This window comes from Camelus ferus, chromosome 17 (genome assembly GCF_009834535.1).
Source record: "Camelus ferus isolate YT-003-E chromosome 17, BCGSAC_Cfer_1.0, whole genome shotgun sequence".
Taxonomy (NCBI): domain Eukaryota; kingdom Metazoa; phylum Chordata; class Mammalia; order Artiodactyla; family Camelidae; genus Camelus; species Camelus ferus.
This window is the reverse complement of record NC_045712.1, coordinates 24,406,100-24,421,644: the sequence shown is the minus strand read 5'-3', so window position 1 is coordinate 24,421,644 and position 15,545 is coordinate 24,406,100. Positions and strand designations below refer to the sequence as shown.

The following is a 15,545-nucleotide window of genomic DNA, read 5'->3' as shown; positions in this document are numbered from 1 at the left end:
AGGTTCACCTCTCAGGTGGACCCCGTGGCTGGTCTCAGCTCTCCAGCCTCACTAAGAGAACACCACGAAGACTTTCAGTCACTTGAACCAGCAAGAGGCTGCCGGGCTGCCAGGGTCCAGTGACCCTCCCATGAGAGGTCCAGAAGATCCCCACTAGTTTGAAATGGGCATGCTGTGTCTGGCACAGTGGGTGATGCACATTTGGAGGGCTTTCTCAATTCTGTATCCCCAGGGAAAGCCAGCAAGTTTATTCTTACTACTTCTGAAGAAGGTCCCCTTGAGGACTGTTGGTTGATTCCTGGGCCCGTAGCTATGGCCTGCTCCAGTAGGGACTGAGCCACACCACCTCTGGCATGGTCTGGCCTCTGTAATGGCCCCTCAGGCCAGAGGGGTCACCACAGAGACATCATAATTATAGAGCATGAACGAAGTCAACTCAAGAGCCTGGGTTAAAGCCCCACAACTCCTAGACTAGCTCCACAGCCCCCTGAATTCACTGAAGAGCGGTCTTAGAGTGAGAAACCCTGGAGAGCCCTCCGTGTTCAGGGCCCTGGCCCCCCAGCCAGTCTGGCCAGGTCTGCAGTAGGATGGCCAGGAAGGCAGAGGCCAGGCACTGGGGGCCTGGAGTCTGGGAAAAGGTGGTAGGAGGCCAGCTGAGAACAGGGCCAGTGGTGTCTGGAGAAGGTAAGTGTGTGGAGACACACTGGGTCAAGTTAGAACTGTGCTGCTATGTTATCTGAGTGTCTCTGTTTTTGTGCGGTGGCTCCATTGTAAGCTGGCCTGGGTCCCCTGAGTGAGCCCAGCATCCCGGCCACACCTATCTCCCAATGCCGGATGCAGGGGGCCTCTAGGGCCTCAGCTCCAGTCCCCACTTCTCCTCACCACCTGCCTCTGAGCACAGCGAGGGGCCGTCAGTGGGTCCACACCGCTCCAGTCTGTAGTATGTCTGCCGTGGCTGGGATGCCAGGTGCAGGCCCCACCACTATCTAACCACCAGGCTCTGCTTCATTCCTCCTGCGCTTGCTGAGCTCATCCTCACCCCAACTACAGGGGACACTTACCCTGGTTCCGTGGCCCCAGGGATGCTTGCCTTCTGGGCCCTCCATCTGTGGCTTGTCATCTGTGCGTGATTGTTCTCACTTGGTTACAGGCTCTCCCTCTCTGCCAGATAAGTACCGCCATGCCCGGGAAATGATGTTGCTGCTGCCCACACACCGGGACCGCCCAAGCAGCGCCATGTATCCAGCAGCCATCCTGGAGAACGGACAGGTAGTAGACCCGGCCTACCGACTGCCCTCTGCTGCAAGTGTGTTGGCCTGGGCTTCCCTCATTGCACTTGCTAGGCTTTCTGTCTTGTCCTTTGTGTCTCCTTCATTCTGCCATAAGACCCTCAGAGGGCTGCTCCGGGCTCCTGGTGAGGACTGCAGTGAATCTGAGGACCAGCAGTCCAGACAGAGTACAGCTGTGGGTAGACCCACCATTGTTTGTGTGGCTCTCTGTCCTGACCAGACTCCCAAATTCCTCATCTGTAAACAGATGTAGATTGGCAGAGTAGATTGGTTCTTTGAAGGCAGTGGTGGGCGTGGTCTGGATGATGGCCTTCCGCCCTGTATGTATGAAGGACATCCTCATTGGAGCAAACTGCTTCTTTCATCCATCAGTCCATACACCTGAAGCCCCTCTCTACCTGCTGGGACTATTCTCCACACCATTTGCACAGCTCTCCAAATACCCTATCTGGGGGCCTTGCACAAGAAGCTGCAGAGATGAACTCTTTCCCTGTCTAGTCTGCCCTGCCTTTCTATCAGAGTCCATGAAAGTCACCTCCCCACAACTGTTACCTAGTCCCAGACGTGCCAGGACTTTCTCAGCCATACTCCCTCCCTGTGCCTCATCAGCCCTGCCAGGTGGAAGGAGCAGGTCTGCTTGGCAGCTGCCCATCAGAACAGTGAGTCCTGTCTGGGACTCAGGCTTGAGTGCTGCCCTTTGCCCTACCCCCAGTGCTAACGTGGAACAGGGCATCTCCAGGAGGCCAAACCTGCCGGTGCTCAGGGATGAAAGGGGTCCGTAAATCCTTTCTACCAGTGGGTCTACTTGGCAGGACAGAAGGATGTATTTAGATACCCTCAGGCGCCTGTGTCCTTTTCTTTTGGCCATGGACAAGACAGCCTGGAGCCCAGCCAGACACTGGAGGGTGGAGCTTCAAACGTTGCATATGGCAGGACTCAGAGCCGGAGAGTACGGACAGTTTTCCAGCTGGCCTGAAGTTCCCAACACGTCTCAAGCATGAGCTGTGCCACTGCTTTGATTTTCCAGTCTGATCTTGGAATGTCCTGGCTCCTGTGGCCCACCACACTGCCCCCAAGGTGTGACTGGTTGTTTTCACTCTATTTGATGTTTTTCTCCTTCCCTCAGCTGCCAAATTTCCAGCGGGCCCTGTTCCAGCAAGTGGTCGGAACCTGCAAACCCTGTAGTGATCCCAATCTGTCTGTGGCTGAAAAAGGTATTATTCCCTTTCCCAGGTGGCCTCCTCCCATGTCTGTCCCCATCCTGAACGTCTGACTCTTGTCCCTGAGCACCAGCTGGCCAAGTCAGAGCCACACTCTAACACCCAGGCCCGTCTATTTGTCCAGAGTCCCAACCAGTTCCTGTGTTCACTGTTTAACCCACGTCTGGCTTTATGCTGAGGTTTGGATCCTGTTTGTTTGTATCTCTCCCTTCTCAGGGTCCACCCTCAGGAAGACCATAGTGGCCGCCTGTCCTGAGTCCATCTTTATGCAGTCTCAGGCTGCTGTGTGAAAACGGTGGGCACCCACTCCCCTGGGATCCTCCCAGCCAGCCCCAGAATTCAGCAGGCCCTGTGACGCTTTTGGTTCCTCTTAACTTAAGCCCACAGGGACCTCTCCTTGTTGCTGAGAACAGACCTGTGACCAAGCAAGCCCCCCAAAATAATGGGAAGGACAGGCCATGGCAGTGAATTTGCCAGAGGCAGCCCTGTTCAAGGGACGCTCTGTGTCCCCAGAGGGAGTTCAGTCCTCCTGTAGCGGCTCTGGCCCGCAGCTGCCATGAGTCCCTTTTTTAAACTGCAAGCCCATCAACTGTACCATGCAACTGGGCAGTCCTTAGAACAGAGGCTGTTTAGATAGTGGGGTTTTACCTTATGTTCTGCTCCAGCAAGCTGGTGGAAGAACCAGGCTTGGACCCATATGACCCCAGCCCAGAGCCCCAGACTTGGAAACCTGAGTTAATCTCAACACAGAATACCTGTGTGGGGACTGTGCAGCCTACCTGCAACACAGAACCTGGCCCCACATCAGCCCCTCTCCCTGTCGGTTGCCCTCCCCTGTCCTCCATCTGTTGGAGTGTAGGGCACACTTAGTCCCCAACATATAACCTGCTGTCCCATCAGAACATGTCCCTCCAAAGCTGTTGTTGTGTTGTCATTGCACCTCCTCACCAAGTGCTGTCTGCTGTCCCCACTGTCATCATCCTCCCTTGCTCATCACGGAGGACATACCTCTGTGTCCTCTTTAAGGAGACCAAACACTGAGTCCACAACCTCAGCACCTGGTAGGCATCGGCACCTGGTGCTCGACAGCAGGGGCCACAGAGATTCTGGTCGAAGATGCCTTCCCACCCTCAAGGCTGCACACCCCAAAACATGTGGCTTACCTGGAACACTGCACCTGTGCCCCAAAACAGATTGCCTTTTTGGCCTCAATAGCCAGACTCTGCAGAGGCTTTTCTTTACCTGAGTTGTGGAGTGATCTCAGATCTAGCCAAGAGCACAGATGGGCTCAGCTCAAATGGGTACTGGTGGACAGACCAGGACCTTATGCCAAGTGGACCCAGAAGAGCTGCAGGCCTCAGACCAACCAAGCTGCAGCAAGAAACGACATGTCCACCCCCAGGTGTGGGAAGGAAAGAGGGCTGTCTGAGAACAAAGGGTGAGCCCAGAGCAGGCATGTTCAAACCACAAGGTCAGGACTTAGTGGGCAGCAAACTAGACATTTGCCTAGGGAGACAGGTAGGCCAGAGTAACAAATCCCTAAGCCTCTGCCTGGATTCCCCAGGGCAGGAACTGTACGTGCTTGTCACCATTCTCTTGTCATTAGGATCTTGAGTCCCACAAGGACTCCACTTCTCACTTACAGGTGCCTCTCTTTGCCAGACAGGGACTCCCAGACCAGGCAAGCCTGCCCTCAGGGCTGTGGGTTGTGCACTGGTGACCTCAGGCCAGTGGTAGCCTGTAACACAAAGAGAGAGAGAGAGAAATGGCCAGGACACAGTGGAGATTGCCCCCTCTTTTCCTAGGATAGGTCACTCCATCTTAGATTTTCCACTCGCCCCAAGGCACTTGTGTTGCATAGAAAAGGTCCACAGGTCTCACTGGTCACCAACAGCAGGCTCCAGGGTGAGGTGATGGTTCCTGGTTCATGTGGAGTGGCTCAGACAGGTACCCTGTGTAAACCATTGCAGCCTTGCCGGCTTTCTTCCCTCATAGCCTTCCTGCCCGCAAGCTCCTTCGGGCCCTTGTGGGTCACTTCTGCAGTCCCACGATCCTTGTAGGGTCTAGATGTGCACTTGAGATCTTGGCTGCCAGAGCCCCTTTGGGGAAGCTACCCAGACCCACCTCCAAGCTTCTTACTCCCTGAGATTTGGTGGCTTTTTATGGAGATGGAACTTTTCTTTCTGAGGAAAGGGAGTCTCAGTGCTGAGGGCCAGGAAACTCGCGCCACAGCTTGGGGAGAGCCGGCATGGGAATAGGCCCGCCCTGTTCTTAGGATGCTCAGGCTCTCTGAGGAGGCCCTCTGGCAGAATCCACCTGGTACTTGCCAGAGTAGAATTCTTTCCTCCTGAGTGCCCGTCCACCCAGCCACTGCCACACCCTCTGTCCTGCCACCAGCCACCAGCCATCCCATGAGACCTAGCTCTCCTTCTCAGGACTGAAGCTATAGAGGTACTTGAGTTCCTCCCTGTGTTCTGCTGCAACTCCACGGCAGTTCTTGACCAGTGAGGGAGATGAGGGTGGACATTATACCTGGCCACCTCCTCCTCAAAGACTGGGCTCCAGCTCCTCTTCCAGAGCCTTTCAGGTCCCATTAGGCCCTGGCATTCTGCACTCAGAACCTGGAGTGGGGAGAACCCGCACCCCAGCTCCTCAGGCTCACTTTAGCTGTGACTGCCTCAAATAAAGCCAGGTGCAGAGTGCTTCTCTCTTGCTGCTGAGAGCCCAAAAGGGAGATTGTGCTTGCCTGGCTCCGTCAGAGAAAGGGCATATTTCTTGTCAGTGGTATCCATTCTCCAGGAGGACTTGGCCAACAGCATTCACAGGTCCCCTGCTGCTCCTGCAGAGTGGCACCCTCGGACCCCAAGGTCCAGCCGTTCCTCCCCCTCTCCCCTCTTATAGAGTCACTCCCCCATCTGTGGCTGAGGGGCCAGTATTCTGGCGCTGGACCTTCCTTCGCACAGGTGGACACTCATGTGTTTCCGTTTGTCCAGGGCCCACTCTCCCCTGCATCCGTACCATGTGGGTGCCAGTAACCTGGCCTCTCTGTGTGCCCAAAAGCACCCACAGACTCCACAGCCCTCCTTCCTCCTGGGAAGCAGTAGGTCCTGCTGGACCTGAGCCATGGCTCCTCGGCTTTACACTCTTTCCTCCAGTGGGCACAGTGAATACCAGTCCTTGCCTCGAAAACCCCTCTCTGGATCCCAAATCTGGCCACGGGGCACAGAAGCATCAGGGATGGTCAGAGTGTGTACATTACCACAGGCCCTTTGGGGGGCAGCTCCTGCCCACGCAGCGGCTGTGGACGGAGGCAGTCTCTGCGCCCATCCTGCTCCCTGCGTTCCTGTTGGGCTGGGGCTCTGGGAGAGCCCTGACTCTTGATTTGAGTCAGAAGCTCCGCGGCTGCGCTCTGTTGTCTCAGTCTCGTCAGCCTGTTCTCTCTCCTCTTTTCTGCTCTCTCCTCTTCCTGGCAAATCTTGGAGGCTACAGACGTTGACTCCTTGCTGTGCTTCACTCAGCACTTGTCTCATCCTGACAGCTCTTCAGACATCAGTTCACTTGTTGCCATCCTCTTACATGGCTCTGTCCCTGGCCACTCTCCCCTGTGGGCCACTGTGTATTGCTTGGCCAGCGTTTTTTGTCCCAGGGGCTGGCATGTCATCCCCATGTGTGCACCACAGTACACACCAGGAGAAGCCGTAGGCTGTAGGACGGGCTTCTCCCAGAGGGTGGCTCAGGAAGTAATGTCCCTTCATGCCATCTGTTTTCACCCTTCAGCGGTGCCAGCAGCCCCCAGCAGCTGGAGCCTGGATAGCGGAGCCCGAGAGGCCCAGCCCTTCCTGTCTGCCCACATGGGGTGCATCCTGCCCCCCCCAGTGCCTCCCCGAAGCCTGCTGCATGGTAAGAAGACCTCCAGCGGGTCCCCCCAGGTAGTCCCTGGTCTCAGACCCTGCTCAGGGTCAAGGTCAGCAGCCCTCCAGGCTAAGACAGGCTGACTCAGCCAAGGAAGAATCATCCCCACCACAGAAAGGACCCTGCTGGGCTTTGGGGTCAGGAGGTGTCCAGGTGCAGCAGGTGAGCTCAGTAAGGCTTTTCTGACCCAGGAGGCTGAGGACAGAGGAACTGACTGTGCCAAGCTTGACAGTCACCAGCCCGTCATGGGCGGAGAGCTGCCACTGTCTGCGGCCTGTTGTTCTGCAGGCTCTGATGCACTTGACTTTCTTGACCTCCTGTGTGGTGTGGGGGTCTTTACTCCAGCAGCCTGTGTTTTGGAGAACTTGAGTGAAAAGAGAGCTTTTTCTGTGGCCTCCACTGCTGAGGGGTCCGCAGGAGATGCTTTCCATGTCTGCCCAGTTGGCCCAGCAAGATGTGCTGACGTGCAGCCCAAGAGGGGCCCCGGCTGAGGCTCTGGTTCTGTTCCCTTTGCAGGTCATTACTCCCTACACTTTGACGCCTTCCACCACCCTCTGGGTGACACCCCACCGGCCCTTCCTGCCCGGACCCTGCGCAAGGTAATGTACTGAAGTGACAGCCCCACCCGCTGTGAGATGGGTCATCTTGTCTGCTGGGATCCCCCTGAGGTTCTCCTCCTCTGCTCCTGTCCCCGAGATCCCAGCCTGGTAGAAGCTGGGGTAGGGCCAGAGCCACACTCGGGATGCAGGTGACCATTGTGTCCTGCAGCAGGTATGATGGGGGCAGGGAGGTCAGAGGGTCCTGGAGACAGCAACACATGGTACTCAGAGTGTGTGGGTGGCGAGCAGAGAGAAGCCAGGGGGTTCTCTGCCAACACCACAGCAGTTCAAGAGGTAAAGAAACATTCCTGTGGCGGATCGTAGGGCATCTTAAACTAGAATCCAGTCAAAACAAAAAGCATCAGGTACAAAACATTTATGAAAAACTCGTTAGTTTTCCTGCAAATTAAAAAAGACAGATTTTAGCAGCAGAACGCACTCATCTGATCCATGGCCCCCGCGAGGTTCTTTCTACCCTCCCCAACTGGCCTGACGATCCAGCCTTTCTGTCAGTACCCTAGAGCCACAGCCAGTGGCCTGGGATGCCCAGCAGCCAGGATGGGGCCATCTTTTGGTTGCAGGCGATTCTGGAGCTGCCCTGGCTTGCTGGGGACAGGGAGGAACGAGGGGTTGCTGGTGACAGAACAAGAACCATTCTGTTGATGAGGTCACTTTAGAGCTCAGTAAAAAGCAGTCTCTTGATCTCTTCATGTGGTAGGCCGGTCAGCCTACCTGGAAATAGGGATCCTAACATTTCTTGCTCTTCTTTTGCAGTCACCCCTGCACCCTATCCCAGCCTCCCCCACAAGCCCCCAGTCAGGCCTGGATGGCAGCAACTCGACGCTGTCCGGCAGTGCCAGCAGCGGCGTGTCTTCCTTAAGTGAGAGTAACTTTGGGCACTCCTCGGAGGCCCCTCCTCGAACCGACACCATGGACTCCATGCCAAGCCAGGCCTGGAACGCTGATGAAGACCTGGAGCCGCCCTACCTCCCTGTCCACTACAGTCTCTCCGAGTCCGCCGTCCTGGACTCCATCAAGGCCCAGCCATGCCGAAGCCACTCAGCCCCAGGATGTGTCATCCCTCAGGACCCCATGGACCCACCTGCGCTGCCCCCCAAGCCCTACCATCCCCGCCTGCCAGCCCTGGAGCACGACGAGGGTGTGCTGCTACGTGAGGAGGCCGAGAGGCCTCGGGGCCTGCACCGCAAGGCCTCGCTGCCTCCTGGGAGCACCAAGGAAGAGCAGGCTCGCATGGCCTGGGAGCACGGCCGAGGGGAACAGTGAGGGGCCGGGAGGCAGCTGGGACACCACCCTCAGTGAGCAGCTCACCCAACCACTCCAGGTCTGAAAAGCAAGTTCCCCTGCAGGGAGCCAGAGAGGCCTGGCACTCAGGAGAGAACCACCCCGAGTCTACGTTCTACTGCCGTGAACTCGTGTGTTGCCATGTACAGAGGCCACAGCAGCATGAAGGGTTGTGGCTTCTGTTTTTATTTCATTTTCTACATCTCCATTTCTATGGGTTTTCCTTTTTCCCTTGTGCAGTAGATGCTTTCTTCCTCCTGCAGTTCCAGACCACGTGGAGCTATGTGGAGATATTGCACAGACAGAATTGCTTTGCAGCTTTCCCGGGCCCCAGGAGTAGGAACCCAGGCCTTCCCTCCAGGGTAGAGACGCACAGAAGAATGGAAATTGCACTAGGAACCTCTTCCTTTACTGTGTGGACAGAAGAGCTCATGGTTGTATTCAGGGATTGCAAGGACCACGTGGACTACATGTCACAGGTGGACAAGGGGGCTACAAGCCATTTTGCACAAATACCTGCCCACCTGCCTGCTCTTCCATCCAGGAGTGTGTGACTGAGGGGCTGGTTGGGCCAACCTGCTGGCTCAGGCATGTGACCTGGCCTAACTGCACACCCGGGCACACTGCCAGGCTCCTGTGGGCCAGCCCTGCCTCCTGCTCTACCTTGGATTTTTCCCTCCATCGTTTTTTATTTCTGACCATTTGCTCCCCTCCACTCTTAATACATCCCATGCCCTGCAGAAGCCCCCTTGGCAAACAGATCTACAGTAGTTATCTCCGACCCTCTGGGGCTTGAATTGGGGTGTGAAGTCAGAGGGACTACCCTAGCCACCTTCCTCCCCAGGGCCCGGGTGGCCATGTGTTGAGAGATGAGTTGATATAGGAGGGAGGCTGAGGTGTGGCAGGGGCCGGAAATCCTCTGAGCTTTCAGAAGTGGCCAGAGTGCCTGTCATCCAGCTCCTGAATCAGGGATTTTCAGCACTACCTCCAAGCAGTGGGGTTGTCTGCCCAGCCAGGCTTCCAAGGCCTGAGGACTTGTGGTCAGATCAGCAAGCTCTTGGGTAAAAAGGGTGGGAGGGAGCTTCTCCTTTTAGAAGCAGAAGCCACACAGGTTGAATTGTCCTCTCCCAGTGGCCAAGTGCAGGGCCCCCGCTCCAGGCCCATGGGGACCACCACTCAGGGTTCAGGGCGGGCAGGAGGGCAGCTTCTCCAGCCTCCCCAGTCTGTTGGGCAGAAGACAGTGGTGTCTTTATAGGAAACTCTTTCAAGTCAGGGCACTGATTTTCCTCTTGCTTTATTATTTGGGGAGATAGGGTAGGGTGGTAATTAGTATTTTACCAGGGTGCTTCTAAGTTACTTAAAAGTCTACAAAACATTGTTTTCTCTCATTTGCTTGCGTTCACAACTTTTTTGGTCACAAGGCTGCCTTCTTGCTGAGCAGGTGTATTCTCTCCTAAATCCTCTTCTGCTGGCCCATCTGACCTCCATGGTCAGGGTGTTTTATGCTTGTAAACAAATGCCAGCTTGTTTTAACAGGAATGCCAGCAAAGTACGTATGAGGAAAGATGAGGGCCATGTTACCTTCAGGGCAGCTGGGAGTGTTCACCACCAGTCTGGGTCCTTTCTGATACTGTAAGGGTGACCCCAGGCAGAGTGGGTCAGTCCTGGCAGCCCTGACCTCGCAGGGCAGGCCTGGACCATCTGGTGTTCACAAGTGTGGCAGTCAGTGGGGACTAACTTTGGATTTCTTTGGTAGGAGGGCATCTTTAGATCTTAGGGCACTTCTGAACCTCAATCCCTGGACAAGGCAGTCATCATGTAAGAACATCTAACTTGTCCACCTGGTGACATGGGAGGGCAGAGAGGGGAGTGTGGGTTTGTTTGGCCTTGCCTCATGCAAGGTGAGCCAGGTCTGTTTTCCCTCTCCATTTTCCCTAGTTGGATGAAAAGGACATGTTCCAAACCCCCTTTTTTTTTTTTTTTTTTTTTTGGAGAATCAGCCAGTCTGAGGGGAAGTGGGAGGCCAGAGATGAGAATCCTCTGAAATGATTGTGAAATACTAATTTTCATTCTTTCAAGCTTATTTGTAAATACCTATTTGAATGCTGTGTATTTGTACAGGAATTTGAGCAAAAAATGTATAGAGTGTGATGTCCAATTGGTATTCAGCCCTATAAATGTTTTTAACCTCGGCATTCTGTGCTTATTTAAAATAAGAAAACTTCTAACCATTTCTTTTGTGTATTTATGTTTAAAATAAGAAATGATTTAAAAATGATCTTACCTGTACCAGAGAGCAAAGTTCAAAGAAAAAAATTTGTACTAGTGTCCTAAGAGGTATTTTACTGTATATATTGTGGTAGCATGTTCTCAATCCAACAAGTAATGTGAATTTTAGATGTAAATATCTGCCACTTGATTTCCCTACTCCCTTGACTGCTGTGATGTGAATTAAAGATGAATACCTGATACTGATCCACTGAATTCACTGAATGGGAGCAACGCAAGTGCCCCTCTCCAACCCTTGTCGCTGGGCTCCAAGCCCCATAGAAACCTCGTTTCTACCCTGAGCACAGAGCCAACCTTTCCCATGTCCTGCCTTCGAGAAAAGCCAGCCAAGGAGGACACCCCCTCCGAAGCCTGTCCGCTGACCCACAGGACCCTGCTCCGGAGGCGCCCTCGGCAGCCGGGGCCCTGAGCGCTCGGCTGGGAAGCAGAAGGCGGCGGGCCAGCGAGCCGGGCCAGGCTTCCGGAGCTTGTGAGGAAAACGGCGTGCTCTTCCCAACGTGGGGGGACAAACCTCTGAAGCCCCCGACAACCCGCAGTGAGGGGGGACGGTTCAGATCCCAGCACCACACAACTAGCCCTGACCCGGGCTGCTCTGAGCTCTGGGACTGCAGCCCCGAGGGGAGCCTTCCTGTGGGCCGCCCTCCAGCCCAGAGTCTGTCCACCCCGGCCGGGGTCCTTCTGTCGGAACGGGCGAGGCGGGCTCCGGCCACCCGCGGCTCAAGCGAGTGGGCACCTAAGCTGCTGGGGAAATTCGGCCATGGTCATCCCGCCTCGCAGGTGCTCCCCAAAGGCCAGGTCCCCCGCCCACGCGATCGTTTTTAAAAAAATAAAGAAACCTCTTCAGAGCGTTGCCTGCAGCCGGCCGCCCTCCCTATCCTGTCGGGTTGTGGCTGACCCCAGAGCCCATGACCTGCGCCACGAGTCGGCGCCTGGCCGGGGAGGTCGGCAAGGTTTTTCAGGCGGGCGTTAGGCCCAGAACAGGGCGTATGCTGGACAACTCAACAAGCCGCGGGGAAACGGCCGAATCCCACTTCAGCCCACGGTGCCCGGCCTCAGTCACAACCGCTGCCCATACTCAAGATGGCCGCCTGAGCCGCTTCCGTCGCCTCTGTGGCCGCTTCCTGCGGGCTGCTCTGGTTCAATCAGCGGCCGACAACTGTCTAGGGCCGAGGGCGGGCGACCCACCAGCCAATGGGGGAGGGTAGCGTGGAGCCGCCGGTCTGGGCTCCGAGGAGCGTGGGCCAATGGGGGTGCGGCGGGTGGGAGGGGGCGAAGGCCTCCCGCCAATGGGGAGCTAGGGCGCGCGGCCGGGACCTGAGGCAGCGCCGCGCGGCGGGCGCGGTTCAGTCGGGCGGTGGCGGCGGCGGGTGGAGGAGGATGTGGGCTACGCACGGGCTGGCGGTGGCGCTGGCTCTGAGCGTGCTGCCGGGCGGCCGGGCTCTGCGGCAGGGCGATTGCGAAGGTGCGGCGGGGTCGGGGTCCGTGCGCTGTGGCCGGCCAGGCGACGGCGCTGAACCCAGTCAAGCCGTGGGGCCGCCGAGAGGCTCGGGCTGGAATGGGCGGGGGTGGCGGCGGCGGCCGGCCCCAGAGGGGTCCTCCCGAGTTGGGGCCGACGCCGGGCCTGGAAGAGATTTCTTGGACCTAAAAAGCATTGGTCCGACGAGAAAAAGTTGGAACCAGATCGTTGAGAAAACTTGGCCTGAAATTGAGATAACGCCGGAGTTTTGGTCCTTTCCCATCACTGGGCAGAGGCTCTCGGGAGCGTCCCTGGCCCGGTTGGGAGTCCTAAGGGCCGGCCTTCGGCACCGCGCCTGGTCTGGTAGGGTTGCAGAGCCGCATTTCAGGGTTCGGTATTGTATTTGGAAATGAGCAGCATTTGGATCATTTTCCTTTTCGGCCTCCAGTTTGTCCATTTTGAGGGTCACAGTGAGTCCATCTCAAGGACACGTGTTCAGTCTCGGCTTACACTTTATGGAAAGAGCAGACAGAAGGCGTTTGTGGGTCATTAGGTGATGCTCGTTCCCCGCATGCCTTGGGTGTGCCAGGGGACCCAGCAACCTGGAGCCCCGTTCTGTCCACCTGTGGGCACTTGAAGAAATCCGGTGATGGAAAAACACCCTTCTCCATGTTTGCTGAGCATCTCTCTTCCCTCTCTTTTCCAGTTTGTATTTCTTATCTGGGAAGATTTTACCAGGACCTCAAAGACAGAGATGTCACATTCTCACCAGCCTCTATTGAAAAAGAACTTATAAAGTTCTGCCGTGAAGCAAGAGGCAAAGAGAATCGGTTGGTGAGTAGCCATTTGACCCTCCCCAGGCTGGCCTTAGCTGGCGTTTAACCCTCGGCTTCACCAGCCTCTGAGTTAAAGGTCCTGCCCACTTGTCTGTTCCGGAGGCCAGCTGCTCTCTCAGTGAACTAATGTGGGACTGAAGTGCTTCCCGTATTCTGTAGGTGTGATGTTACCCTCTTACTACTGATTAAGCATCTGTCTACTGTGTGCTGTGCACCAGGACTACTGGGGAGAGGAATGATAGACAAATGATGCAGTGGGATGGGTGTCATGAAGAAAATGGACCAGGGTGGTATGGTAGAGGGGGTGAGTGCTGATTTAGACAAAGTAGTCAAGAATTCTTCTGAGAAAGGGTCATCATTGTGGTGGGGGAAGAGCATCCCAGGCAGAGGGACCAGCTAGTGTGAGTGCCCAGAGGCCAGAAGTCTTGGCATGTGTGAGAACCGAAGAAGATAACAAAGTGCACACTGGGTAGATCAGGGCTGAACTGAGGACGAGAGCCCTAATGAAAAGATGGCTTTTGTAGCTTTAATTTCCCTGGCTGTCTCTGGTTTGTCTGTCTTTCTGTTTAAAGGTTTGAACCCTGGTGACTTTTAAATTCATACGGTGGCTGTCAGCTCTGGGACCGAGTGTGTAGTGAGAGCCTGGGTTGACACTGACTGAATCTGACTGCCAGTACAGGCGGGGACATGGGAGAATGAGGCCCTGGCAGAGAAGGAAAATGTTTTGAGATGTCAATACTCTTTGGAGAAGATGGCTCTCGAGTAGCACCTCCTGAAGGCCATTGTCCTTTCTTGCTGCAGTGCTACTACATTGGGGCCACAGATGATGCAGCCACCAAGATCATCAATGAGGTGTCGAAGCCCTTGGCCCACCACATCCCTGTGGAGAAGATCTGTGAGAAACTCAAGAAGAAGGACAGCCAGATCTGTGAGCTCAAGTACGGTGAGTGTGGCCAGGCCTTGTGCAGGCAACACTGTAGCCCTTCTGTGCTCCGGCAGTGATGGACTTGACTTTCTGGCTGGGGAGGCACGGGGAACTAGAGCCTCTGTGAGTGTGCCATGTGGCCTGGTAGGTGGTGCCCATGGTGCGGGTGGGGGGCGGCCTCAGGGTAGAGGTCAGAATCAACCTCTTTGAGGAAGTGACACTTCAGCAGACTCTGAAGGAGGTAGGGGGTTAGTCCAGGGCACAATCAATAGAAGAGCATTTCAAAGGCAACCCAGTGGCATGACAGGTGGGTGGTCAGGTCCCAGAGGGCAGGTGAGTGAAGATTTGGCTTTTAGTCTGAGGAAAGATGGGACTGTTAGTTTTGGAGCACAGAAGGGATGTGGGTTGACTGGGGTTTAACAGGCTTGTCCTGACTATAAGCGCTGAGGGCCAAGCGATCTTTATTTTAAGAAGTGCTGTGTTCCATCAGCCAAGCCCAAGGTTATGGGCTCATGGCATCTCTCTTGCTGAATAAGTCCGTGGTGGAAAAAACACTCCAGGTCTTCAGAAAGTCAGGGGCAGGAATATTGTCCTCTTCTGTAAAATTTTAAAACGGCACCAGCATATTTCATTGTGAATTGAGTGTCCAAGGGCCTGTGTTTGCCCACGTGCCTCAAGGATTCCAGGTCTTCTGAGAGTGATCCTGGTTCAGTGCTGATGGCTCAAGGTCTCTGCATGGTCACAAGTGGTTATGGAGAGTGAGCTCCTAATTCAAACGGGCCTGACCAGGGCCTGTGTTGGGAAACTGGGGCTAGGGGATCTGTCTACTCTGTCACGCTGTAGCTGTCCTTCTACGGTGATGTGAGCTCTACTGTGACTACTGAAGAGGCATTTGGAGTGGGAGCCACATTCCTCCTATACAGTTCCTCCTGTAAGGACCGTGTGGGCTCCATTCCTGTCCCTGGTGACATTGCACGTCTGTGGTGGACGTTGCCAGCATGAAACTCACCTTCCTGGTGAAGGGACCTTGGCCAGTTGCCCCTCTTGGAGGCAGTGGTCACTGACACACATGCATGTGTCTGGAAGTGTCTCTGCCCCTATGACCAGGAGGGCTGCTTGTTTAAGGGATGGTTTGGCTGTGCAGGACTATTGGGGGTCCCAAGCTGCTCCTGCCCAGCTGGTTACTCTCCCTGCTCTCACCTCCAGACAAGCAGATCGACCTGAGCACAGTGGACCTGAAGAAGCTTCGGGTTAAAGAGCTAAAGAAGATCCTGGACGACTGGGGCGAGACGTGCAAAGGCTGTGCAGAAAAGTCTGACTACATCCGGAAGATTAATGAACTGATGCCTAAATACGCCCCCAAGGCAGCCAGTTCACGGACTGATTTGTAGTCTGCCTGATCCCTGCTGCACCTGAGGGGAAAACAGTTCATCTGTGTCTTCCCCAAACAGCCTTTTTGTAATTTATTTTTTAGGCCGGCTCCTGACAAAGTCAGGTGTGAAGCCTGGAGCTTTCCTGATGATGCTGGGTCTACAACATCCCCTTGGGGGGATTCACTTTGTTCTGTGGCCGGTTTACTCTAGGACTTCGAAGTGTGTCTGGGATTTTTTTATTAAAGGAAGAAAATTTCTAGCTGTCCTTGGAGAATTAAAGTGAATACTGAAATAGGATTTTACCCCGAATGAAGATTTCACCGGTTTATGCTTTCCGGTTTACA

General features: G+C 55.2%; 2 protein-coding genes across 10 annotated transcripts in view; both read left to right on the top strand.

Moving 5' to 3' along the window:
* Window positions 1-10,797, top strand: part of DOCK3 (dedicator of cytokinesis 3) — a 299,241-nt gene extending 288,444 nt beyond the window's left edge. For 5 of the 9 annotated variants that reach the window (XM_032458413.1, XM_032458411.1, XM_032458414.1 and 2 more), the window contains 5 exons: window positions 1,151-1,269; window positions 2,416-2,503; window positions 6,287-6,409; window positions 6,938-7,020; window positions 7,795-10,797. In XM_032458413.1, the coding sequence (XP_032314304.1) occupies window positions 1,151-1,269; window positions 2,416-2,503; window positions 6,287-6,409; window positions 6,938-7,020; window positions 7,795-8,304 (923 nt within the window). In that variant the 3' untranslated portion in view covers window positions 8,305-10,797. The remainder of the gene's footprint in view (window positions 1-1,150; window positions 1,270-2,415; window positions 2,504-6,286; window positions 6,410-6,937; window positions 7,021-7,794) is intronic. The other 4 variants (XM_032458415.1, XM_032458412.1, XM_032458418.1 and 1 more) reach the window with 2 other exon arrangements.
* Window positions 10,798-11,918: 1,121 nt separating this feature from the next.
* On the top strand, window positions 11,919-15,510 carry MANF (mesencephalic astrocyte derived neurotrophic factor). The gene is made up of 4 exons (XM_032458409.1): window positions 11,919-12,073; window positions 12,774-12,901; window positions 13,705-13,846; window positions 15,035-15,510. The coding sequence occupies exons 1-4, from the start codon at window positions 11,989-11,991 to the stop codon at window positions 15,217-15,219; spliced, it is 540 nt and encodes a 179-aa protein (XP_032314300.1). The 5' UTR covers window positions 11,919-11,988; the 3' UTR covers window positions 15,220-15,510.
* Window positions 15,511-15,545: the final 35 nt, after the last annotated feature.

Bases quoted from the DNA above. Each gene is read 5' to 3' on its own strand.
- MANF (XM_032458409.1), top strand. From the start codon at position 11,989: ATGTGGGCTACGCACGGGCTGGCGGTGGCGCTGGCTCTGAGCGTGCTG. The intron at 12,074-12,773 runs GTGCGGCGGGGT...TCTCTTTTCCAG, and splicing joins GCGGCAGGGCGATTGCGAAG to TTTGTATTTCTTATCTGGGA. The intron at 13,847-15,034 runs GTGAGTGTGGCC...TCTCACCTCCAG, and splicing joins GATCTGTGAGCTCAAGTACG to ACAAGCAGATCGACCTGAGC.